Below are 26443 nucleotides of genomic sequence, written 5' to 3' on the forward strand. Positions count from 1 at the left end.
AATAACATAAATCATGTTTTAAAATGTATGAAAATTGTTCTGAGGCTTGCATGCTCTTTCAATTAAAAGGCACCTATATGAATATATAAACCACACTTTCAATATTACATTAAATCTTGTTAATAATATTTATTTTAACTTACTAATTATGAAGAATTGTGGAACATAAGGATGAGTTGGATAAATATAAGACTTTTGGTTCGATTTTTCTATTATACTTGCGTTGAAAGCGATGTTGGATTTTTTTTTAGGTGAACTGTACCAAGAACATTGTGTGGTGTTGTGCAAATGAGGGTGTCTACCTTTCCCTACCCTTCCTCTAACCGGGTATCACTATTCTCTGAATTCCAGATCTACAATGGTTAAACACTGAAGGTCCTATTTCTCTTCACAAAGACCTTTGTGGAAAAGTTGTGGTGTTGGATTTCTTTACTTACTGCTGCATCAATTGCTTGCACCTGCTGCCTGATCTCCACGCGTTAGAGCACCAGTACTCTGATAAAGGTAAAAGTGCTTTGGCTGGCTTGGAACAGAATTTCCTGGCAGCGTTGCAGGCGGAGTAGCTGAGTCACTTTGTTGCTGGTTACTAAACAGCTGGCAAAATTTCAGGGGTGCCTGAAATTGTCTTCTAATCTTTTAAGTAGCCTAAAAAGGGTGACTGTGTGTACTCTTATCACATTTTTAAATGGGGTTAAATAAGGTATCTGTTGTGTCTGTATAATTAAAGAAACAGGATATGTGCTTAAAGCCCAAATCTGATATCCTCATAAATAAAGCTGTTTGCAAAAAGCTATGTGAGGATGTAAGATATGAGCTTAAAGTTAATCTGTGTCTGTGAACCTCTACACTTGGTTTAGGAACCAGCTGTGAGCAGAACATAGTAAAGGTGGTAGAACTGATAATATTATTTGGGTTTTTTCTATTTTGACTGAAATAACATATGTAAGTTTGGTTTAGATTTTTTTTTTGTATTGGCATCACATTGTATACCGTTAGTAGTCCTGTGTTCTGGAGAGGGAATTAAGTTCTTTAAATTCACATCTGAGATGAAATCTATCTTCTCGCTCTCTGAGTGAATAAAAGTGCAGGGTAATTACTGTTTAGAATGCAGTCTCACGTCATCATGATGACTTGTCAGAGATACACTGTGGTCTTACACAGAAGGTATCAGCTACTCACTTATCTTGGATATTTTAATAGACTGAACAGTGAGGTGAAGAACAGTGTTGCTTTCAGCCCTAAGAATTTATATTAAATATATAGATGTAGTAAATAACATTATGTTTAAGTTTCTGATTTTCCATTTGTGTTTCTGATTGTTTTTAATTTTGGCAGCATTTTTTTCATTTGTTACCTTTTTTCATTTTAACAACCTCTCCCCACAAGCTTTCTCTTTAAAACAATCGAACATCTCCTAACTGGTGTAGAAGAGGCTGGAGCACTCTGAACTGGACGTCCATTTTGAGATGAATTTTTTTGTTTGACTTGTATAAAACTTCCTGTCATAGTTGCTATTGCTTGATGAAAGTACTTTGCTTGTAGGTGTTAAACTCTTTCTGCATTTGAGCTATCCTAATAAGTTCTTTTTGGATTTGAGTTATCATGTTGCTACAGGAACTGGAGTGAGAAAAAAAAGATACTTGGGATGAAAGTGAAGGTAAAAGGAAAGAAGAGCAGGTGTGTGGAACATTAATCTTGCATTTAATCTGTTAGGAAACAGAGGATAGCAGTTGGATACAGGAACAGATTAAGGTGCTTGTTGGTTCAAACAAAGTAAGAAATACATTGGTGTTTTTCACTAAAGATCTCCCTTTTGGTTGTTTTCTGCTGTTTTCATATTTTTATCGTTGGCCTTTTCAGAATTATTTAATCTTTCTTTGTTCTTTTAGCATTACAGTTGTATGTATATATATATCAAGGCAGTAAGAGTCGTGGTGTTTTAAGCCAGCAAAAAATACTTCTTCACTAAAGGCAAACATGATTTGCTAACCACTAGGAGAAAAAAGAGAGTTGTTGACTTGAGAGGCTTGAGAAAGGTAAAAGCTGGAAGAAAAAACTAGAGTAGGAAGGATGTCAAACATATCACAAATGCTTTAAGAATGTCTAGATATATTAATGCAGCTATCTTGATATTCAGCCTTATTCTGGAATTTCATTCCATTTTAGTCTGTTCTTTTCTTTACTTAGTGGAAGTCCCTTCAATTTTGGTTGGGTTAATTCTGAAATATGTCACCTTTTGAGTGCAAAAAAAAATATTTTGGTGCAAAAGATGAGCGACACCATTTATTTTGGCAGCAGCAAGTCTGATTAAATATATAGAGAAACTTTCCTTTAGTAAACTTCAGATTTGTAAACATAGCATTTATTTACACCTTTCATGTATATATTTACTGTTCTACAGAAGTGGCAGAGGGTGCTGACCTAGCAGACACTATTAGTCAGAATGAAAACAAGCATCTTATTCTGACAAAGCAATATCTCATAATGCATTTGGATGTTTAATGTATTGCTTGAATATTTGAAGGAATGTTGCCTATATTTTTCTGTATAGCTAAGAACAAACCTTATTATTGCTATAGTATCTTTTTTGACTGTACATTGTGTACGTACATTTTTGATACTCTGATTACTTTTTTTAAAATGTGATTCAAATGCCCTCTTACATGGAGTATGTTGAAACTTCAGCGGTGTGATTATCAGACATGAGGTGTCTGAACACAGGAAACTGTGGTTTTAGGGTGATCCTAAACCATTATATCTATCACTGAACGTATCTACAGTTCCAGCGTCCGGAACTTCAGGAGATGTGTTTCAAAATGAAGCCTGCTTTCCATCGGATTAAATGTCGCCTAGCATCTCTATCTGATATGTTCTTGCTGCTATCTTCAGTTGTGCTATTTCTGTGTTCCAAGTGGCATTCAGAAAGTTATTTTAAACCCCAGTGCGTATTCAGTTCATGTTATCAGCAGTCCAGAAATGACTTCTATAAGAGGGAGTACTTTTTAATATTCAGGAATAGCTTGGCATAAGTCCAGTGTTGTGCTGTTTTAATCCTTCAAGTAAAGTGTTTTAAATGGTGCGCATATTCTTGTATCTCAGTACAGCACCTGCCAGTTTCCACAATAGTTTTCGTCATGAGAGGATGTTGTAACTTATTTGTGCTATTCAGGTGTTAGTATAGAATTGTCTTTCTAGCTTTAATGATATTTTTGAAGGACAAATATAAGAGCTGCTGCTGATCCTATTACAGATTAAATATTAGACCTGCTGTTTAGAGTTCAGCAGTTAATGATACTGCTACTTCAGCTGTCTGAAATTGCAACATGCTGAGCCTATAGGATTGATAAATACTGTATCAGTTGTAATGAATTTTAATAATGTATCTGTGAAATTGTTATATTCAATTAAGTCTTTTACTGTGCAGCATCTCTTCCAGATGAGTGTCCTTTCAGGAGGGCCATTTCCCTTGGCTGTGGTTTAAGATAAAGCATAACAATATTAGAGTAAGCACCAAATAGCAGAACTTGCTTAGTTAGAGATTCACTTTACACATGTGCCTTTATCCTTTACAACTAAATTGTATTCTGCTTATCTAAATTTAATAGCTATTCAACCAAACCTACTTTGTCTGTAGTAGCACAAGACAACATTTTCAATTGCAGTGAGTGTTTGGACGAGCGTAAATTAGTCTGATTTAAGAACTTCGTGAAGTTCTTCAAGGATCTACACACACCTTATTTTGGCATATAAGCATCATCAGAATTGGATTAGATTGGATAATGTCTGTTCTTCTTCCATACTACCCTGTACAGACTCCATGTCTTCTTTGCTTTTTGGTTTTACGTGTTTTAGTGAAAAAATACGATACTATAGGAATCCACCTGTAGACATTGTGACTGTGTGAAGGAAGGAAGGAAATGCCACAGGTATTTCAGTGGTATTGATAAAAGGGTTTATAAATGCTAAATGTTTTTATAGACCTGACTGGGGAAGAGTAAGTACTCTTTTTTGTTGTCAAAATACTTTCTAATACTGTGGTAAAGTTGACTCAAGTTTGGCGTCAACTCTAAGGATATTTTCCTTTTCCATTTAATTTCACTCCTCTCATCAAAATAACACAAAGGTGACATAAAAATTTAAAACTACTTGGACAAAGAGGTAGAAAGATCTCATTTGTTATTTCTGGTTACAAAATGTTTGCACTATCCAGAAATATGAGTGACTTTTGGATAAGTAGTAAGGCTAGTGTCTAAGAGTTTGCATTAGATTAATAGTTCTGGTTTAAAATTACTGTATTGCAGCTTTCTACATCTGCATGGTTACTGTTCCTTACTTCAGTTAGAATTGGCAATTGACTATGCAAAACCATGCTTGTGGCTAATAGTGTTCTTTAAGTACAAAGTGAGACAAAGTGTGGTACTGATGTGATGTGCTCAGTTTACTTCATTTGGTAGAGATCATGCTAGTAAAACATAATTTAAAGCCCTGCAATAAAGGATGTAGCCTTTTTTTTTTGCCTTTTTTTGTCCTTTTTTTATTTGCTTCTAGAAAATACTAGAAAGAGGTTTCACTGAAGGAAAGCTCTTAATTCTTTTTCTGTTGGGTAGGAAAGGCAAGTGGAAAATCTGGGGCTGCTCACATAATTGTCTACATGGGGTGGAAGTGGATTTACTTCTTATCACAAGGGAAAAGCATCTGACATCTGAGCCATAGATTTTTATTTCTCTGTTTGAATTTCATAAAAATAAGAAAATAACTAAGCAATTCAAGGAAGCTCATAATTGTGTACTTTTGATTGATTTTAAGTTTGGGATTATGTATGTAGTGTATATAAGCAGAATTATATTACTTTATGCCTATGCAACACCTTCTTACTAGGACTTTAAGTTCAGTTATCCCTGCTATGGGAAAATCGAAACATTTCATTGTCTTTATTAACCAAATATAGAATATATAGAATACTGTATTGATTTCAGAAACCTATACATTATTATTTTTTTTTTTACTGTTTATCTAGAATTAAGTATGCCAAGGTAACTCTGGGCTTCCAGAGTTCGCCGTTGCATTTGTCATTCCTAGTTAACTGTGGAAACGAATTCATTTTCTAAAACACCATAGTTGTGCATAGGAGTCAAAAAACAGATATTATAAACATCTGAGAAACAACAAATTATCAGTTGAACAGCTACAGGTTACCCATAATGATTTTGAAAGTATCTTTTACCTTAGTATGAAGAATTTCAAGAACTAAGAACTGTCTGGGACATACTAAATATCAACCAGCTGGGGAAGTAATGGTCCTAAGGTTCAGTCATTTTATTGAAATGTTATTTCCAAGTGTCAGTATTTTGTATAGATGGCTATCTATATTCCTACTAGGACGTTATTGCTTTTTATTGGTTCAAATACTCTTTCAGTCTAGAAAGCAGTCAGTCACATTGTGAGATAACTGTGCTTCATTTTTACTTTTTTTTTTTTTTTTAAATTCAAATACAAATATGTTTCAATGCACAACTTTATTTTTCCTTTCAGATGGTTTTATTATTGTTGGAGTCCATTCAGCAAAATTCCCAAATGAAAAAGTTCTGGATAACATTAAAAGTGCCATTCTGAGGTATGATATTGCCCACCCTGTAGTAAATGATGCAGATGCAACACTCTGGCATGAACTAGAAGTGTCCTGCTGGCCAACTCTGGTCATCCTTGGGCCTCGCGGAAATATGCTGTTTTCGCTTGTTGGAGAGGGACACAGAGAGAAGTTGTTTTTATTTACTTCTATAACACTGAAATTCTACAAGGAGAGAGGACAAATCAAAGATAACAACATTGGAATAAAGCTGTACAGAGACTCCCTCCCCCCGTCGCCCCTGCTCTTTCCTGGCAAAGTGACTGTGGATGATTCAGGAGAAAGGCTGGTAATAGCAGACACTGGACATCATAGGATTTTGGTCACTCGAAAAAATGGACAAATTCTGCACATTATTGGAGGTAAGGGTATAAAAGTTTATTATAGCAATTTTAGTTTAGGATTAGATTGTGTTCACTGGGCCTACTACACTGAGTCTTTTCTTAGAGGACCTAACAGTTTACATGCACTATCAGAAATATTTTTTTCTACTAATATCACTTTTACTGGATATAGGGGTATATAGCATAGTACTGTCAATGAGAGGCTCTGTTCATGCAACTGTTTGAGGTATCCGATTTTTTTTCCTTGTTTCATTGACTAAGTCTTGTATTTTTGTGATGTCCAATATGAATTACAAAAAATACATCTTCTATTCTTCTGAAAGAGTTGCACATGGGTTTTGATTTAAGGGACTAACATCCACATACAGCAGCAAGGTAGGGAAAAGAAAAGAGACAGTAATGCCTCCCTTTCCAACAGAAGAATGAATGTTGAATTGTGCCATGTGGGGAGGTTTTTGGAGGGTGTTTGTTGTTGTTGTTGTTGTTTTTTAGATCAAGAGCATTCCTGTATAGGATCCCCTTCTGTTTTTTGGAAGAGAAGAGAGATATTAAGAACAGTGGCATTGCACTAGTACATAGGCACCTGAAAATGAAGTTGCCTTAGTATATATTAAGAGGCCTGTTTTCTCACCAAAACTGAGGCCAAACATATAAACAAGTTATGAAAATAGTGAATGTATTTAAAATTTAGTTACATTTGATTCAAAGTTTATATTAGTAACATTTCAGCTCACAAAAACTAATCTCTTTAACTGTTTTTGTAAAATTACTATCTGCTTTACAATACAGATAAAGAAAATGTAGTTGAACTTGCATACTTTATATGCTTTACTCTTTCATAAATGAAATATTCAGGCTTTTTCTTTTTTTATGCTGTTACAGTGGTCAGAGTTACATCTTGATGCATCAGGTACATAGCCATTAGGACAGTCCATCTGTGAGCAACCATAATAGACAGGTTTAGGAAGTAGCTGAATGCCCAAATGGTCGAAAACAATGGTTCATTTAAGACTCACAGTTAGGACCTGTGTGCCAATGTGTCCTATATTACTTAGTCTGATATTGGCTTATTCCTGTCCCATGGCAGGATTCTGCAAACCACATGAAAATACCAGTGGTACTGCCACTTAGAGAAAAAAAGAAGTTAGAAATCATCTTACTATTTGAAGTAAGAGTGCACTGGATATACAGACTAATTATCCAAGTTAACCTGATAAAGGCATTAGTCTTAATACCTTTCTCCTGCAGGAAATACAAACAGGATTTCTTATGACAAAAGTGAGAGGATTTCATTTCTGTTTGATGTGTGAGATGGAGTCTCTGCTGACAAGGTGCCCATTAGTGTTCTGGGACAGTCATTAAACAGCAATTCAGAGGAAAGTGTCCTGACCTTGGAGCCAGTAGCTCTCCTGTAGCATTGTGTTGCTCCCCTCCCTGGGGATGTGCACCCTGAGGCTTCTCAAGGGGCACTCCTGGAATCTGACACAGCAGCACCTCAGTGCTTCATGGCTGTAAAGCCCTAATTTGTCTTCTGACAGCAGGTTGTAAAAGTTCGTGTATTTCAGTGACTCAGTTAAATGATTCAGTGGGCAGAAGATAATGCAATGAAGTCGATAATACAGTAGTAAATGTGGGCGTGCACAGAGGTTGAAATTACTATATTTGCATCATAAATCATGATGCACACATAACTCATGTATCTAAATGTCTTCTGCTGACACATACCGCTAATGCACTTTAAATGTTACTCCCAGTGAAATACGATGCTTGCCTTCATACTGTCATATTCAGGTCATGTTCCTTTCTATTTCTTGATTGTTCTGTGCAGAAGACTGTCACTTGGTCTGTCTCACTGTTCTTTTGTGTAATTAGTTCCATGTCATCTTTTTCATAATTGTATTTATGAATGAGAAGAAGCTGCTAATCAAATATTAGTTTTATTTGTGATTACACCAAAACCTAAACCATTGAAATGGAGATGACTTTGGGAATTAAGTTTTTCCTGCTGGCTTGCTTTGATGTAGTCAGGAATAAAAAAATATAGAGTTTTTAATTTCTGTCATCTGTTGTTGCTGTTGTCCTTCAGTGCAAGGGAACAGGAGCAATTTAGATCCCTGCTAAGACTTCTGTTTGGAAGAGGCACTTAAAGAAGCAGAGAACTTGCGGAGAATGTGTTCAAAAATTAGTAGCACCAGGCTATTTTAATTACATAGCACAGTGACTAAAATGAGACTACACAAAATATTAATAATGTAAACTGCAAAAGGTGCTGTGAAAGCATTTCTTAGAATATGTAATTCTCTTACAGGTTTAAATGCATGCAGTCTATTTTAAGGGCTTTTTTCTAAAATTACTTTTGAGTTTTGCTTTGTTTCATTTATAGGTCCAAACAGTGGAAGGAGAGATGGAAGATTTTCAGAGGCAGCTTTCAACTCACCACAAGGGATTGCTATTAAAAATAATGTTATTTATGTAGCTGATACAGAAAATCACCTAATTAGAAAGGTAAATTTTCCGTAAGGAAATTCAAAATTTAATCTCCTACACCTTATACTGCTTACACACGGTGAAAATTTACACCAAATTAATTACTCTCCAAATACCCTCAACAGCAGGAAGGAAATTTGGCCCAGTGTCTTACAAATAAATGCTTTGTGCAGTTTATTTTTTAAAGGGCTACATATAGTTTTGCGCTTCCTTTCAAATGAAGCTGAAATGCATTACTTGTTCTAGGGTAACTTGATTTTTTTTTTTTTCCTAATGACTCTTAGTTGCCTGTTACAAGAAATGTCTATTCTTAGTACTGGAAGCAAAAATTGTTTTTGTTTCACTTCCAGTAGAATCAGATTCTTTATATTATATAGAGATGGGAGATAATGTTACAGTATCTGGATTTTTGTGTCATATGCCTGTAGAAGCTTAAAATAAAACATCCATATCCATTGTCCACCAGAGTATTTCTCTTGAAAATGTTGATGCTTTCTTCTACAACTGCTGAGCAAACCTTGACAAAGTGGTGTTAAATTTTAGTGCGTGTGGAAGAGAATTCCAGGCCCATGGTTTTCCTGCTGCCCAATGCTTCACCCTTTCTCCCGACATTGGCAAGCATTGTGGTAAAATTAGTTATTTTCCTACATAAACAAATACCTGAAATTTGTTAGGATTTGGGGTTTATTTTTTGACATCTACCTCAGATTATATATATATATATGTATATATATATATAACTTTAGTCACGGTAATGTTGTACATTCAGTGTCTATAATTTTGCTTCTTGTAGATTGACCTGGAATTAGAGGTGGTGACCACTGTAGCAGGCATTGGAATACAAGGTGTTGATAAGGAAGGTGGAGCAAAAGGAGAAGAACAGGCTATCAGCTCTCCGTGGGATGTGGTCTTCGGAAATTCAAGTATTGTATCAGCTTTTAACATCTCATATTTACACATACATGACTGTTTGCTTCATGATTTCCTGTTTTGGTAATAGTTTGACATATGAAAAAAAATTACTTTACAACTGAGTCTAAAAGACCATGTTTTCATATTCAAGTGATAACTGCAGTTCTGCTTTGGATCCTGAAAAAATGTGAACTGTTACTTGATGTGAAGAAAAATTCTTCTGTAGCAGGTTATATTGTTACTGGGCCCAAATAAAGAAGGAAATTGTGTTTGCTTTTGTTAGGCCAGTGCTTTAGGCCAGGATCACTTAAGAAGCAACTGTGTTTTACAGGAAGTGGGTATTCAAAACCCGCCTGGACACATTTCCTGTGTAACCTCATCTGGGTGCTCCTGCTCCAGCAGGGGGATTGGACTGGATGAGCTTTCGAGGTCCCTTCCAGTCCCTAACATTCTGTGATTGTTTAGAAGTTCCTTTCCTTGACTATACAGACATGACTGACCACTTGTAAATATCTGAGCTAAAGAAATAAAAATAATTTCAGTTGGGGACCTCTGTTTATTCCTATTTAGGTGACACAAAATCATTAGACTCAAGATCATGATAGATTCAATCAGATAGGAGAGGAACACCTCAGAAATAACCTTGCAAGCGTCAGGAGGTCTAAATTAGATCTTTGTATAATAGGATGCAAGAATTGGCTTCTGAGGTTTTAAGTAGCTTTCTTGATTCACTTAGCACACACCTGAGCCTGACATTGCCTAACTGCCATGGTTTCAATTGTTATTGACTCTGAGTTGATATTCTGTTTCTCATGTTTCTATTTCAAGATAATTTAGAAGGTGCAGATGCCAGTTTCTTAGCAGTGACAGAACAGTGCTTTAATGTGGCACAAAACCCTTGAGTCAGCATTTCAGGCATAAAAATTGACTTCCAGTATTGGCATTTCTGGAATCTGCAGATGAATGGGGCGGGGAAGTAGCATGATTTAAATCTGATAACCTTAAATTAGAGGTACTTTGCAAGGTTAGTAAATTAGAACATTTGGCTGACCTGTCAGCATTTGTTATCTTGGGTCAGTAACAAAGCAGGAAAACACAGATTTAGTTTGCGGGAACATGAATCTATTTCGTAAATTCTCTTTGCATACAAGTCTTCTGGTACAAATACATTGTCAGTATGGACACTGGACCTCCAGCAGCTTTGACTACTTAAATAAGCAACTAGCATTAATTTCTTCATTTAACACTTTTAGCAACAAACCTACAGGGCACTCTTTTGAAAGCCTTTGTCAATGATCCTTACAGTCTATGTTGAACATATGAAATCATACTTGCAAGAGAAAGGAGGAGTATCTGAAAGAGAATCTCACCGGATGTGGGTGGCTGTTCCTGAAGGCATGAGTTTTTCAGAGTTTTATCCAATCTGATTTTCCTTTTGTGAACCAGCAGGCTGTTGTGTAACTAGATGGTAGTTTTCAAGGTACCTTGAACCAGCAAGCTGAACTCTGTGGGATGTTATTGCAGAGCTGTTCCACAGATCAGCAAAGACAACAGCTCATAACTCATCAGTGCCTCAGAAACTCAAGCTTGTTAACAGAACTATGCAAAATATCCTATAATTTTACTTTTTATTTTTCATAATACTTTCTTCTGCATCTGCCAGTATTTGAATACCTGTTGATAATTTTTGAGAGCTCTGCTTGTTGAATGTTAATTGATGTTATTGTTATCAACATGAACACAGTAATCACTGAATTAGTCACCTGTAGAGGATTAGTCAACTGCACTATTCAACACAGACTGCTGAATTTTTGTAAGTGTTTACATAAAAACAAATATCCTGAATTCACACTCTTCAGATTTTTTCATATTCAGCTAGAACCTACCAGTCAGTTGTCTATTTAGATCTCTAGAAAATATAATATAACCTGACAGTTAAGAAGAGATTAAATCAATTTAACTTCCTTCTTTGAGAGAGTAGTAGGCCAAATTGATAGAATGGTGGCGGTGAGGTTGCTTTCAGTTTCTTTTTAAGATTTTTTTTTTTAATATGGTTTTGTGTGAGTAAAGTTAGCTAGGAAAAAACTAAATTGCTGTAATAGCTATATAAAACTCCTTAGGAAACTAGAAAAATCCTCCTATAAACAGAGAGAGTTGTCAAAACGGAGGGTTCTATTGAGTAGCATGCTACCAGGAGTCTGTCCCAGAGCACGAAGCCAGGGCTGTGTCTTGTAGTCTGCAAAGCATTTGTCTTACAGCACAGATACTGCCATGAACTGCAGTGACTTTTGTAAGTTTGTTGCCAGACATCAAAAGAATTTGTCAACACTGCAGCAGAGTTTGTCCAAGTTGTACTGTTACTGCAAATTGCTTGAGCCTAGTGGGATCTTGGGTTACTGTCCACTATGTCACAGGATGTGTTTGTTATTCAGTAAATACACACAAAGCACAGTTCTGTAGGGAGTCTTCACTGCCCTGAGGAGTGACCCAGCCTTCGGTTGGTGATGCTGTTGTGCTGTCCTGCAAGTAGAGACCCTATTGTCAGCACATTAGAACTGGTTTGCCAGGGTCTCTTTAGGCATTTGGATGGATGAAGTAATCAATGAGAGTTTCATACATTACTTTTGTTTGCATCCATGCAGCAGTGCCCATTTTTTAACATATGCTTATATGTATCTCTGTGCTAGTTGCCAGGACATCATGTACACCTCAACATCTTAGCTTCATTGTTACAGAATTCAGAAGTTTGACTTCTGTGTTAACTGGCATAGCATGCAGGAAATAGCATCATAGCTTCCCATTTTCCTTAACTCTGTGTAGCTTAAACTGTGTACAAGATGCATTTTTTTTCTTTCAGAAGATAGATTTATGGATTTTCTATTTTTTAAACAAGTGATGCTCCTGTGAGTTTCCTTTTAATGTCCAAAGCTATGCTATCCAGAACATCAAAGAGAGAAAAAAAGTTTAAGCTGTTTATGTATTGCACTGGACAGTATTGAACTGCTTATGCTGACCTTTTTCAGTGTCTCAAGTGGAAAGGTAACCTCAAGTGAAACTTTTTTCTGCATCATTTATATTTCTTGAGATTACTTCTACATACAGTTTGGAGTATGTGTTGATCAATTCAGAGTCTTCATTGTTTGCATTTTTAAATTTTAATGTATAATTTGTTGTGAAACAAAAAATGTTGAGGTAAAGAGTTATGAGGGTGCCGATAAGTTAATATTCAGAACAGATATGACTAAGTAGCATGATTTCAAGCATCCTCATAGTATTTCCCTGAGGTAACAGGCTTTTGTTTCCCCATTTTATACAGATGCTGAAGTCTGAGGCAAAAAGGTTAAGTGACTGTGAAATACCATTTAAAAGAAAGTTGGCACAAATATCTGTCTTTAAGATAGGGGGGTTAAACACATGCTAGAATTTTCTAGGATTCAGGCAGGCAGTATTCTTCCTTGTAATCTTTTTCTTATTTCTTTAGTTGTGCCCACTGAGCTTGTGTTTTACTCTCCCACTTTTAACATTCTTGAATGAACTCCATAGATTAAGTTCTGGCTTCATTGAAGTTGCTGCTGAAATTTACATTGACATAGATTGTGCAGGAAATACAAGGGGAGGGCCAGCAGCTCTAAAGTACATTATTAAATTACTGTGTGCTTTTTTAGCTTTCTCTGTTGTCCCCTTCTATTTTTATTCAGTGGGTGTTGAAAGCAAGTGACACTTAAATGCACAGTTGATCTGAGCATGAAATGTTCTTGATAGCTGCATTCTTGCTAGAAGGAACAGGACAATGACTTGTGCTTGGTGACATAACCGTGTGCTTCACATTCCAAAATCTGGTCTTAAATTGCATGATTGTCATCTATTTATAGAAACTCCCAAGTACAGTATTGACCATGTTTTCAGAAAACTAGTTGGAAATTTTTATGTCAGTTTAGGTTTTACATAGATATTATTTTAATGAAAATACAGTACCTTATACTGGTACAATTTTTATAGCCCTTAGAAGGTAGAAGTATGTAAGATCTTCTTCCTCTCAGTGTTTTTGCTAGAGGATTATTAGTACCGCGGCATTCCAGAGGAAACTTTTTTTTTTTCTTAATTATTCATGGTGATTTTTCCCCAATTTTACAAAAAATACAGCAATAATCCCTTCAGCAGTAAGCACTTCTGGGTGAGCACAGGCTCTATATGAACAGTTTGGATTTAACTGAAGTTTTCACGTGTCCTAACATAATTTGTGTATGGGTTCTGTTATCCTTAAGCAGCTTTCATACTTACTCCTAAACTGGAATTTCTTATTTTTCCTCTAACCATTTGAGAGAAAACTGAGGAGGGATAAACTTTCAGAACTTCTGGGTTTTGTGCGATCAGCCCAACAAACTTTATCTGCACAGGAAGCCAGTTAAACAGCTGACTGAATGCTCTGATTCTGTATTCCAAGCCAAAACTAGGAGATTAAGGAGGTTATGGTACTGCTGAACAGTAATAGCATCAACAGTGATTAATATTTCACATGTTCACTATAGAAATAGGTCAAGAAATTAGATATTTACGTTAGTATTTTAGTATACGCATGCCTTTGACAGAAGCATACGAAGACTGAAGGCTGAACATAAGGATGCAGTTGGAGTTGTCACTGAATATCCAACAGTAATCCCACACAATTTAGTTTGACAGATACTTTTCTAGTAAATTGAACTTCCCTGCCTCCTGACAAAATGGGTGTATGTGTGTATGTGTGCTTTCTGCAGTAAAGAGAAGCATTTGATTAGCAGAGTTACCATCTTAATAGATGTCAAACTTAGTAACATTTTGAAGTCCGTGATTTGAAATGCCCTCTATAAAAAGTTATGATACTTTTACCTGGATTTATGATTTCTCATTCTCTTTGTTCTACAGTCTGTACTCTTTTTCTGTGAATTAAATGTCTGCTCATGATAAAGGAGTTAAAACTACAAATCAAATTTCTAATCACTACTTCAAGTACTAGATACTGTTTTTAATGCAGAATTCCAGATGCAGAGTTGCTGAAAATAAACATCCTTGACAAGTCTTACAGAGTCTTTGTCAGGCATGCGGGGGTTGAATGAGACACAGTTTTTTACTGTTCTCATTTAGTGCTGAAAGTGCTTTCAAACATGGAATGTGGGCGTTGGGGGTCAGGGGGGACCAGTGCTGAAGTACCTCAAGTGCTTTGCTTAGATAGGAATGAACAAAACGCATAACCAGTCTTAGCTTTTTCTATAGTTATAGTGATTTATCCTAACACTAAATAATCTAAACTAGTTTTCATGTTAACAAATGCTATCATTTTTGCTTTGTATTTTTTTGAAGTATTTACTGCCGTTACAGTCAGAAAGCCTGAGTTGGAAAACGTGGGAAAGAAAGAGAAAATATTTCTTTATAGTCAGAATTTTTAGCTCCCTATTGTATGACACCCCCTTAATATCTATGTCCAAGGATTTTCCCTTGGTGAGAGGGCAGGTGTGTTAACTAAGGAGGAAAATTCCAGAAGCATTTTGTTTCATAAGGGGTTATGCTGTTTGCATGATGCAACACTATGTGAAATAGTGACAGGTAGCACAGGGGAAAAAAGAAGAAAATTAGTTTTTACTCCTCCAATAAGGATGGTGCATACTTGTAACAGTCCAGACTCATGGTGCAAAGGCATTCCTTTGGGGCTTTGCTTTCTCTGTCTCACTGAAGCAGCACAATGATTTTCTGGTTGTTCTGACAGTCAGGTTTGGATTTAATTTGCCAAACTTCCGTTGACTTAATTGAAGTCGAGACTTGCATTCACACATGTGCATAGGCAGTGTGCCTATCTGTAAACTGAAGGGTGTATTGTATAACCCTTTTTTTTTTCTTGCCTCTTGAGTTTTTCCAGAGGATGAGTGTACTAACAGACTCCTTCCTTTTTATTTCTTTTTTTAGAGATAAAATTAGTAGAAAAGAATAATATTTTCAAACTTACATATACTTAGAACATGTCAGTGGTGCCAGCCACAAAATGTAATTTTGATTGCCAGGCTTTTAATTCCCAGACTGGAAGTAAGCATGCAGTCCCCAGACAGGGAAGCTGGAAGCGTGGGCAGTCCTGGCAATGGAATCTCTTCAAACAGATATTGCTCTTGACTGGTACGAAATTAAGTGTTTTTTGTGTGTTCACATCGACTCACAGTTAATGGTCAGCAGTGTTACTGACCTATTTAAAGTTGTGTATGTGTGCAAACAGGACTGTGAATTCTTAAAACACAGATACATAGCAGAGGCAGATTCTGGAACGGAATATGTAACGTATAATAACTGAAGAATCATATACTATGGAACGAACACCAGTGCATGCAGATCTCTAGTTCATTATTAGTAAATCTTTATAACATGAGTATATCACATTTGCAAGCCATACTTTGCTTTGATGTGGGCAGCACTAAAGATAAGAAAGCACATACCCTAATAAGGAGAAACTACACTGGATTTTTAAAACAGCTCAAGATAGGTTGGAATGTGGTGCTTAACTGAATAAATTTAGAAGATTTGCTTTGTTGTCTTATGGGTTTTTTATTATAAATTCTTTAAAAATAAATTCTTTCCATTCAAGGATGATAAAGAGTTGTGATAATGATGGTATTACCATAATTTTAGCATGCTAGTTCTTCCTGGCCCCCTTCTCCTGTGAGAACAGTGCAAGGATGACAATGGTGACATGTCCTCAAACTATTTAATCCTCAAAGAAGAGTTTTTTTCTGTCTTTTGTTTCAGAACATAAAGAATTAAACTATGTAGTGTCAGGACTATTGTGTGATAAAACACTTTAGCTGTGCAACTATAGGCAGCATTTTTCCTTTTCTAATTTTATATTTATGGTTTTTTATTAAAGTTCTGACATATTTTCCACAATTCAGTATGCTTGTGCTGTTTCCATGCATGCATCCATTCTCCTTGTTCTAATTGCCATCCAGTAGAAAATATTTAAGTTGCATTAAAATTTATGATGGTTATGGTACTCTTATTTTTCCTGTCTTGTTCTCTAGTTGTAAAAAGGATCTTCTCTCTATTGCTCTTACATATTCAGTAAAATTTGAAATTAATAGCAATACTTTTTGCCTGTGTCTCATATTTGATAAGCCTTTCAGTGTGCAGAATTAGAGTAAAAAGCCTTAACAGATGAAACATGAGCCCAATAGAGAGTGTTGAAAGTATTGCCTTCACCAGGCAGAGATATTGAAAAAATATTTTCTTTAGATCCTTGGGAAGAGTACAGAAGAAAAATAGAAGAGAGTGCTTGGTAGATGAAAGACATTCTCTCTCATTCTTTTTTGTTTTTTGGTTTTTTTTTTTTTAAATTGTTTTGGTTTGTTTTTTTTTTTTTTGACACTTTTTTGTTCTTTTTGGGGCTTGTTTTTATTTTAGTTATTTGTGGGTTTTTTTGGTTATGTTTATTGTGATTTTTCCCATGGCAGAAGGTGAGCTGGAGTATTGGGGACAGAGAGTTGGTTTGGTGATTTCTTTGTTTTGTAAAACATTCCCAAAGATTTTTCTTTTCATCTGTTTTTATGCATCAATTGTTTTCAAGTTTCAGGGGCCCAGGAAGATGATGTTTTATGGATAGCAATGGCAGGCACTCATCAGGTATGGGCCCTGATGCTGGAAGGTGGAAAACTACCAAAGGGAAGGTAAGCAGCTGTAATTAGAGACGTGTGAAATTGCTTTTTGTCGTGATAAACAACTTTCAAACCCCAAAGAGAGATAATCAAATTACACTAAAAATATTTTTTCTCAGCCTGTACTTAGCTTGAAGCTTGCTGCTTCTGTTCAGACTTAAAAGTCATGTGTCCTTTAAAGTCGGGCTGCTTTTTCCCACATCTGTTAGATGAAATGAAAACTATGACTTGGCAAGGTACATTTGTATAATTGACTGTTACTTTTCCTTGCATTTGCTGAATTATCTAGTGATAAATGGTCAACTGAGATGAAATAAAGTTAGCACAAAGGCATTGAATAATTCCTTACGCTGCAGTACAGTTGGTTTTGTAACTCACAAGTACTTGTCCTGTATCTTCTGCTTATGCATAATGTCTGAAGTATTTCAGACCCATGCTTGAACTTGTGTGCTATTTTCCTTTAGCGATTTAAAGAAAGGAGTCTGCCTTCGATTCGCCGGGAGTGGGAATGAAGAGAACAGAAACAACGCATACCCGCACAAGGCAGGCTTTGCGCAGCCTTCGGGTCTTTCTCTGGCTGCTGAGGAACCATGGAACTGCCTTTTTGTAGCGGATAGCGAGAGCAGCACCGTGCGAACCATCTCTCTGAAAGACGGAGCAGTGAAACACCTTGTAGGAGGAGAGAGAGATCCATTGGTAATCACTTCAAACTCCCCCACACTGCCCTACTAGTATTGCTCAAGCCTGACCTGGAGGAACCACTTTTGGGGTGAGAGGGTAAATCAGTTTCCATGGCCATCAATTTCTTAACTTCACTGCTTGGAATGCAAATGTGTGCAGGTTGTGACGCTCAGGTTGTAGTACAGATTGTTGCTCCTCAGATAACAAATTACTTGTTTTTAAAATAGCGAACTTGATTCAGCATTGTGTGGTCATTAAAGCCAGCTGGATTCATATTGAGAACTGAAATATAAGAGTTTCCATTTCCATGGTTAGCATCCACACTTCACATTTTCAGTATCCTTGTTTTTAATTTGTCTTGATTTTTTAAAATTATATTTTGAGTGATTTCCATTTAATTACAATCATTTAAATTCATGTCATCATTGAGTAATCAAATGTATTAATTTAATAAAATACTTTTTCAGAATTTGTTTGCCTTTGGTGATGTGGATGGAGTGGGCATAAATGCAAAGCTGCAGCATCCCTTAGGAGTAACATGGGACAAGAAAAGAAAACTGCTCTATGTAGCAGATTCCTATAATCATAAGGTAAGTATATAGTAGCTTGTTATATACAGGCTTTGCAATTTGTACTACTGCAAAGGATTATTTTAGGAACATACAGAGTTTGTGCTTGGTTCAGTTAAGCTGAGTAAATAAATGATACAAGTTCCTTTGTGAGTTCTTTTTCTTTCCTTCCTTCCCTTATGGGTCTTTACCATTGTTTTGCTGTCACATGCTGCCCTGTTGATATGATGATCCCTTGGGGACCGTGAATTTAAAGTGCCAAGTTACAGTTAGACTAAAGACCCTTATGTCTTTCCCAAGATGCTGAACTAGGGCAAGAGAGCTGGGAGTGCTTAGTCAGGGATACTGCAGGCCTGATAAAGCAGGAAATACAAGAGGACTTGCTTTTCCCTTAAAAAAGCCACCCAAGTTTTGAGAAGTGGTGTGGGTTGTCTCCATGGAACTCTGAGATTAGAGGGATTGTTTTGCATGATTGTTCTTATGTGATGTTGTATAAGCTTTTGTATCTAGAAGGTTGTTAACTGTACATTGAGAAATGCATTAAAAGTAATTTATTTTAATTTGCAAATAAATTCATAACACTAAATACCTACTGAAATTTATGTGGCAAATGAAATTTTGTTTCAGGTACTGTATAAAGCATTATACACTTTTTTGCTATTACTTTAAGAAAAAACTCATCTATTTTTAGCAAAAAAAGTTAGATTGCCAGTTTTGTTATGCTCTTATTATTTTGCAAATGTTTCTAGAAGGGCAACAGACACAAGTGAAACAAGTCATTCAACTACTTTTATACCAGAGGGGTAGGTGCCTTTGAAATTATGAAAGAGAACACTGAATGAAGACCAGAAGGAAAGGTAAAGTCCGGTAAGGAATGGTGGGGAAAAAAGATGATGATGGATGTCATTTCATAAAATATAACAGGACACACACTTGGTAGCTAAGGTAGTCAAAGTTAGTGCTGTTTTCTGAAAATGTGGGTCATAAGATAATGCAAAACTTCTAAATCCTGGTGGGTTTTTTTTTCAGTTAAGTTTTTTTGTGTCTCTTTTAATCTTAGATTAAGGTCGTAGATCCCAAGATGAAGAACTGTGCTACCCTGGCAGGCACAGGAGAAGCAGGCAATGTTATCGGTTCCAGCTTTACACAGTCAACTTTTAATGAACCGGGAGGTTTGTGTGTTGAAGAAAACGGCCGCTTGATGTATGTTGCAGACACAAATAATCATCAGATTAAAGTGCTGGATTTGGAAACAAAAATTCTTTCCACGGCAAGTAATACTTACTAAACAGGCTTATAGTGGTGTTTCTTGATATAAATTACTATTACAGACTTTGGCAAGTAGTATAAAAATCATATAGGTAATAAACTTTTGGGGTACAGTAGCTATATTCACAGAATGTGATGATTTGGCAAATAAACATTGCCTGTCAGCACAGTTGTTGACTGCTTTAGTCTTTGGAAAGGTAACTATTGCATGAAAACAAAGAGATGAATGATTCTCTGGAAAATAACAATACAGAAACATGAGTTATTAAAAATACATTCCAGTTTTTCAGTATGAAGAGCATTTCATGAGCAATTGCCAGCTCCCTTTATAACAAGTAGACGTTGAAATAGATCACCAAGTGCTGTAATTAAGCCATAAGAGATGGTTTGGGGAGGTCAGTGACTTAAAGCAGGATACATAGCAGGCTTCCAAGTTACCAATTCAAAACCACTGTCATAATTGAGCACTGCTGTATTTGCTTATAAACATGAAGGCAAAACAAATTCGTGCTCCTGTCCATCTTATAATGGCACTATGTTGTCATGTTTTCGTATGTATATACATATATGTGACATAATGGTCCAGCTGTCTTGTATGTTTCTTATGTTTAATAGTACACGATCTTAATGTGTGTTTAAATTTTAATATCATATAACATGTTAGTGGCTTTTCTGGGAAAATGTCCTTTACCGTGCAATCTGCACAAAACTCTTGGATTTTATTACCAAAGCATGTAGTTCACCGCCAAATTAGAAGAAAATACCTATAAATTTTATTTATAGAAAAAATATAATGCAACTGTTAAAATTTTAAGTTAAGGGATACTCTAAGTAGTGGATGTTCTAAAGTAGTTGTGGATTTTACGATTTTGATAGCAAATATGATTTTTATTTGGATTAATCAATATTATCTTTTCAATTTTAGAAAATAATTTTGTCCTTCCCTTTGTCATTTTCTTGTTGCACTCTGACAAAAAATTTCTGTACAATAACCATATTATCCTGATAGTTTTCCTAGTCCATGTCAGCTTGGAAACTGTGGTTGTACTGTGAAAGCCTATTTGCTTTCGGTACAAACAAAAATAAGTATTTTGTTTGATTTCTACTGACAGTTGCCTATCCTGAATCCAGAAGTGTGTGATGTTCCAGACAACCTGCCTGTGCAAAAGGATAAAGTAACAAACCTTCCAAAACTGCCTAAATCTGCACCGAATGTTCAACTTCCTTCACTTACTGTAGCTCCTGGCCAGACAATTCAGTTTTTATTAAAGTTGACTCTTCCTCCAGATTCAAAACTAAATGAAGAAGCACCCAGTTCCTGGTTTATCACAGCAGAAGGTAAAGTGCTTGTGTTGTTTCATTGGTTGAACAGAAGTAGGTACGATACAGAGTGGGTTGTATTGTGACATGCCAGCAATAAAAGAGGTCTCAGTCTGATGAATCAATATCTCCCTTCCAGTCCTGTATTCACATTTGACCCTGTGATATAATACATTTTATGTAGAATTGATACATTTAACAGTTGGAGTTGGAAGATTGAAAAAAAAAGCATCTGATAGACTGTTTTTCACTTGAATTAATGCATGCTGCATTATTTCTTTTAAACTTTCTTGGAACAAGCTGCCAGCGAGGGCTTGCAGAGGTACTGATGCCAGAACAGTTGAGCTGTTTGCTCCTGAGACGCCCTCTCCACTGTCTCTATGAACAGCTTATCCCAGCCCTAATGTCTGGTTCTTGGAGAAAGCTCACCATGAAGCCAAAGCATATTCCTGAAAGACATTGCTTTTTTTTTTTCTCTTGTCTCGTCCAAAAAGTATTTTAGTTACTTTTATACCTAACTACTTTGAACCTACCTTGTTTATTTCATATTTCCATATTTCTGCTGGAATATTTCTATAATAAGGCACACGTTCTTATGTAAGAGATAAATCATGGTAAGTCAAGGCAGCAGAAATGACTGGCCTTTCTTGCCAGTTCTTTTGCTGACTTCCTGTGTGACCTTGGACAATTCTTTCAGTCACTATGTACCTTGGTTACTGTAAAATGGGAATATTATTCTTATATTGGAATAATGGAGATATTCTTGTTATGGCAGTTTCCTGAGTCTAAATCTTCCAACTGAAGTGTTCTAAAAGAGCACATGGAACGTGTTCACATGGTGTGCAATGGGAGTGGTTTAATTCTAGCCATCGTTGCTATCCCTTACACTGGAGATTACCATGCTCATAACACAACGGGTAGAATAGACTGCGTGAGTGTTCCCTAAAATTCTCTTCAGGACAAAAATAGCACGGTTATCTGAAACACCTTCTTGCACAGGCTGACCGTTGGTGGGTGTTCAGACAGGCTGGTCTGGCTGTACCCGAAAGGGAGGATCTTTTGGTGCCCTTGGCAATACTATGTGAAAGCCACTGTACAAAATAATCCATATTTTTCTACATTCTTTGTGGATTGAAACAGTTTTGCCAGTTTATTGAGTTACTCAGGTGTGACTCATTTGCTTTAAGTTTAGTACCTTTACACTCTAGGACAAAATTTTTTATCTCACTGGAATGTCAATACTTGTAAAAAGCATCCTATAGTAGGTGCTGGGTGCCTAAGTAAAACTGCTACCAAAAACTAGTGTTCTTGAAGGAGGGAGGACACTTGGCACTTGGACTCTGTGAGACATTTCTGACTTTGTGGATAAACATGTTTTCTGTTAAACTCTGGGCACCCTGAAGTAGGTGATGCATGGCATAGAGAACTGTTACCTCTTGGAGGAAGTGAACAAGAGACCCACTAAGGCAGTATAGAGCAGAGAAAAGCTTAATTGACTGTTTAATGAGTTGCTAAACAGTTTTTTAAAGAAGACGAGCCCAGAGTGTAATTTTCTTTAGTTTCTGTGTCAAGTTTTTGATGTCGAAATTGCACCATTTGCACCTTCAATAGATTTTTTGAAAGCAATAGAGAGAACATTTATATTTCAGTTATGTTCACTCAGTTGTTGCACTGCATTGGAAAACATTTATTTTTAGAAATGCTGCTGGATTTTAAAATTCTACTTATTTTTAGTAATTGGTCTCTGGCTGAATTTACATGCTATACTGGCTTTTACAACGGTAAATACTTGTTAATAGTTATCCCTGCTTGCAGATGCAGTTAAACTGATCCGAAAATGAACATCTCCTCCTCTTTTAACTGGTCTTTTTTTGGCCAGTGTTCAAATGTCCCTGTAGTAGCTTAATGAAATTGATTGCTTTTAAAAGCAATCAGCAAATACTGTACAGGCAGTGCAGTTTGTTTATGTCCCTCATGATTTAAAGTAGTTTCTCATCCCAGATTGTGCTTTTGGAATACAAATAGACTATTTCCAGGAGAGTCAGCACACTTTGGCCTACAGAATCTCGGAATATTGTTGAAGTGAAGATATATGTGATGCCTTCAAGGGTTAGTAAAATTGGAGAATGCAAGCAACCTAAACTCAACATGTCATTTCAAGCTCATAAATTCTAGAGCCAACTTTTAGGTATTTTCTGAAAAATGCCAAAAAGAGCACTTCATCCATCTCACAGTAAAATGAAGAATACAATGCAATGACCTAGGTACATGTATTGTCCTGTTCATTTTTCAGTTCACATACTCTTTAATACTTAAATAAATGTGAAACTCAAGATCTGTTGTAAGGGTCAGCCTGAGCGTTGCTGAATTGCAGCAACCCACTTGTAAAACCAACACTTCTGTTTGGAAATGCCATAATTTACCTTCAGTTTAGTGCATTTATGGCACATAACCTACCTGGAGTATTAGACCACTGATACAAATGTATAGCAGCTGTTAATTTAAGGAGTTTTGTTTGCATATCTTAGAATAAATTCTGATACCCTTTTAAGAGCATATAGGACAAATTTTAGATCCATGGCATTTAAGTAAGATGTACTCCGTATATGCCTGTAGTCCTGAAGCAAAGCTATGGATGTCTCCATCTTTAAATGACTGCTGAAGAAGCATTTGTAAATTACTTTTCTTTTTTCCACAACTGGAAGAATCAGGAAGGAAGTTTTCCCTAATGTTGCATATGGAAAGAAAGTCCATGTTGTCCTATAGGTAAAATTGGTGTTTTCTGTAGGTTTCAGATACGGTCTTAAATATCCTAATGATAAAATTTGCTCTTCTTTTATAGATAATACCTGGTTGCTTCAAGGACAGTGTCCAACTGGAGAAATAAAGGATGTTTCTCGTCAAACTACCATTCTCTTTCAGTTACCCAGGAGCTGCCTGTCAGCTGAAGCTACCCTGGCTATCAAAGTGTGCCTCTACTATTGCAGCAAAGGTAGCAGTGCCTGCATGATGAGAGGAATATCGTTCAGTCAGCCTTTACAGGTAGCTAATACAGACCAAGGCAGCTTGGCTCAAGTTGAACTGATACACACGTTTTGAACCAGCAAACCCAGAGGCAGCTAATTTCTTACTTTATTTTACTATCCACCATTTCTGTAGGAGAAAAACTTCTTTCTGTTTTTTATTTTCCCGTAGCTTATGACAAAACTAAGAAATTATGTACTTGGTAAAATGAAGCAGAGTTCCCTACATCTTAACGTGAAAATTTATCATCACAACCTCATTTCTTTTTATTACAGTAGCAGCAATAATATTGTAATACTCTAGACTGTTGCCAATTCTGAATATATTGGATGTATACCAGGCTTAGCAATGAGCAACAGTTTTCAGAGTCCTTTTGAAAGAGCTGGTGTTACTTTGTGATGTTACTGTAAGAAGTTCTTTGCACTGTATGTACTGTTGAAAGAGCTACATCATTTTGGACTAACACTTACAAATTCCTTTTGTGCCCTTATTAAATTTTAATAGAATGTCAAAACTAACAGCTTCTTTCTCTAGGCTATAAAAGAAGTGTCTTGCTTATTTTTCTGCAGCAGCATTTATGACACATATATTTTGAAAATACATCTTAAACTAGGTGCAGCTCTAATTTTATGTAAACCGAGTGTTTTGCTTAACTAGAAATGACTGCCTTATATGCAAACATAGTTTCATGGAAAAATTCCTGTGAAAGGAAGTGATCAAGTTCCTACAGAAGAATTTCATGCTGATTTCTAACAAAGAATGTGCCTCTCTAATCTGTATATATATAAAGAAAAAAAAAACACAAAACCATGCTGGAGTTTTTGTGTTACATACCAATTTACATTTTATAGTGAGTGGTAGATAATGGTTGAATATCAAAAGTGCAAAAATTAAATGTCAACCATTTCAAGCAGGGTGAATCACTTTCTCTTCCTACTGTTATGGTTTCTCTGTAAAGACTTGACTGAAGACTTCTGCCTTGCAAATACATAATATTAAGAAGAACATTATACTCTTGAAGTATGATTCAGAGTCTTTCAAAGTTACTATTAGTCCCCCCATTTGTAATAGTGGCTGCTGAACCAGAACTATACATTTAATAATGGATTCTTTGCATTCATGTTTAGAGGTTCTGAGTTTTGCTAGAAAAGCGGTAGCATAACCATTGAACAAGATGCTTAGAAACTGTATTCCAAAATTCTGCCTTTGGTGGTGAAGTGTTTCGCAAGTTAAATTCCTTCAATTTGCCATAGGAAGTAGCAGCAATATGGGGGGTGGCATGTCTCTGCAAGTTTTTACTTGAAGAGTTTCCACAGTGCTTAAGTGGTTATTGGATTAGGATGTGTGCTCTGGTCGTGAGGATCAGTTCTAAGACGATGATTTTAAGTTTGAAGGTAGTATTTTTACATATATTATGAAGTACAGTAGTGAAGAATTTTTATATAATCTTTTCTAAAACAATCACCGTTGTTCCTGACACCTGTCAGTAAATCCCCAGTATGATTTGTTGTTGCTCTTTCTTACTGAAATGTTGGTCATGAACCCGAGAGGCTTTTGTTTTAAGGGAACCATATGGACTGGTGTGGTTTTTCCTTCCATTGAAATGCCAGTCTGTCTGTGAGTTCTCTGTGTACCAGAAATGGTTATTATCTCACCTGTCAGCAAGACAAGGCCCAGGCTATTCTTTTTCTTGTGTTTGTTTTTTAAGCGACTTTTTTAATGTAGTGTTTTCAGGTCCTTTCATAAGCCTCTCAATCCTCACATGCCATTTTGAAGAAGGAGGAATCTTTGCTGCTTTGTTCACAGATTGCAAATGCTATTGGAAGGATGAAGGTAAAGAAACTGCTTTGGGCATTTATCATTTTTTTACACTTTAGTACAACTCACTCTTTCAGCATTTTTTGTTTGTTTAACTTCAGATAGTAGCCAGGAAACCTTAGTTCAGCGTCCAGCTAGCTCCCAAATTTTCTGTTGCTTACTGAAAAAAAACAGAAGCTCAGAATAACAAACCAAACTGTTACAGTTGACTTGAACATAAAATTCAGCAGATGGATTTTTTTTCTCTCATTTTCAACTAGAGTATTATATTTGTCTATTTCAATTGGATGAGTTCATCAAATTCTGCCTGTATTCCAGTATTTAAAAGACAAAAAAGTCAACAAATCTATTTTCTTATTGACACTTTTAAATTAATGTATTGCTGTAGGGGAAAGACTGTGTATTCCTAACTTTATTTAACTGTAGTGTGTAATGTTTAAATGCGGTATTGTGGATATGTTTTCTATCTAAATGTACATATATAAATGTGTGTTTAAGTGTCATATCCTTTTTGTTCTCGAGTTTCAGCTTTTAGTCCCTGTATGTGGACACACTCAGAACCACTATGAGCTTCTTGGGAAGGGTGATAGTCCAGAGGAGGAAAACTGTTGCATAAGCATCAAGCTGAAGTCCAGGATCAAACTGTAAAGGACCTTTAAATATTTAGTTGTAGCCATATTTTAAACAATTGTATTTCAAGGAAAAAAGTTTCAGCTTTACTAGCGG

General features: G+C 36.1%; 1 protein-coding gene across 1 annotated transcript in view; it reads left to right on the plus strand.

Annotated features, from left to right (window-relative positions):
• Positions 1-26208, plus strand: part of NHLRC2 (NHL repeat containing 2) — a 28187-nt gene extending 1979 nt beyond the window's left edge. Inside the window, exons 2-11 of the mRNA XM_082053524.1 lie at positions 352-504; positions 5533-5988; positions 8354-8475; positions 9251-9380; positions 16949-17048; positions 17501-17732; positions 18185-18307; positions 19347-19556; positions 20668-20893; positions 23718-26208. Of these exons, the coding sequence (XP_081909650.1) occupies positions 352-504; positions 5533-5988; positions 8354-8475; positions 9251-9380; positions 16949-17048; positions 17501-17732; positions 18185-18307; positions 19347-19556; positions 20668-20893; positions 23718-23974 (2009 nt within the window). The 3' untranslated portion in view covers positions 23975-26208. The remainder of the gene's footprint in view (positions 1-351; positions 505-5532; positions 5989-8353; positions 8476-9250; positions 9381-16948; positions 17049-17500; positions 17733-18184; positions 18308-19346; positions 19557-20667; positions 20894-23717) is intronic.
• The last annotated feature ends 235 nt before the right edge of the window (positions 26209-26443 follow it).

This window comes from Streptopelia decaocto (assembly GCF_964273445.1).
Source record: "Streptopelia decaocto genome assembly, chromosome: 5".
Lineage (NCBI taxonomy): Eukaryota > Metazoa > Chordata > Aves > Columbiformes > Columbidae > Streptopelia > Streptopelia decaocto.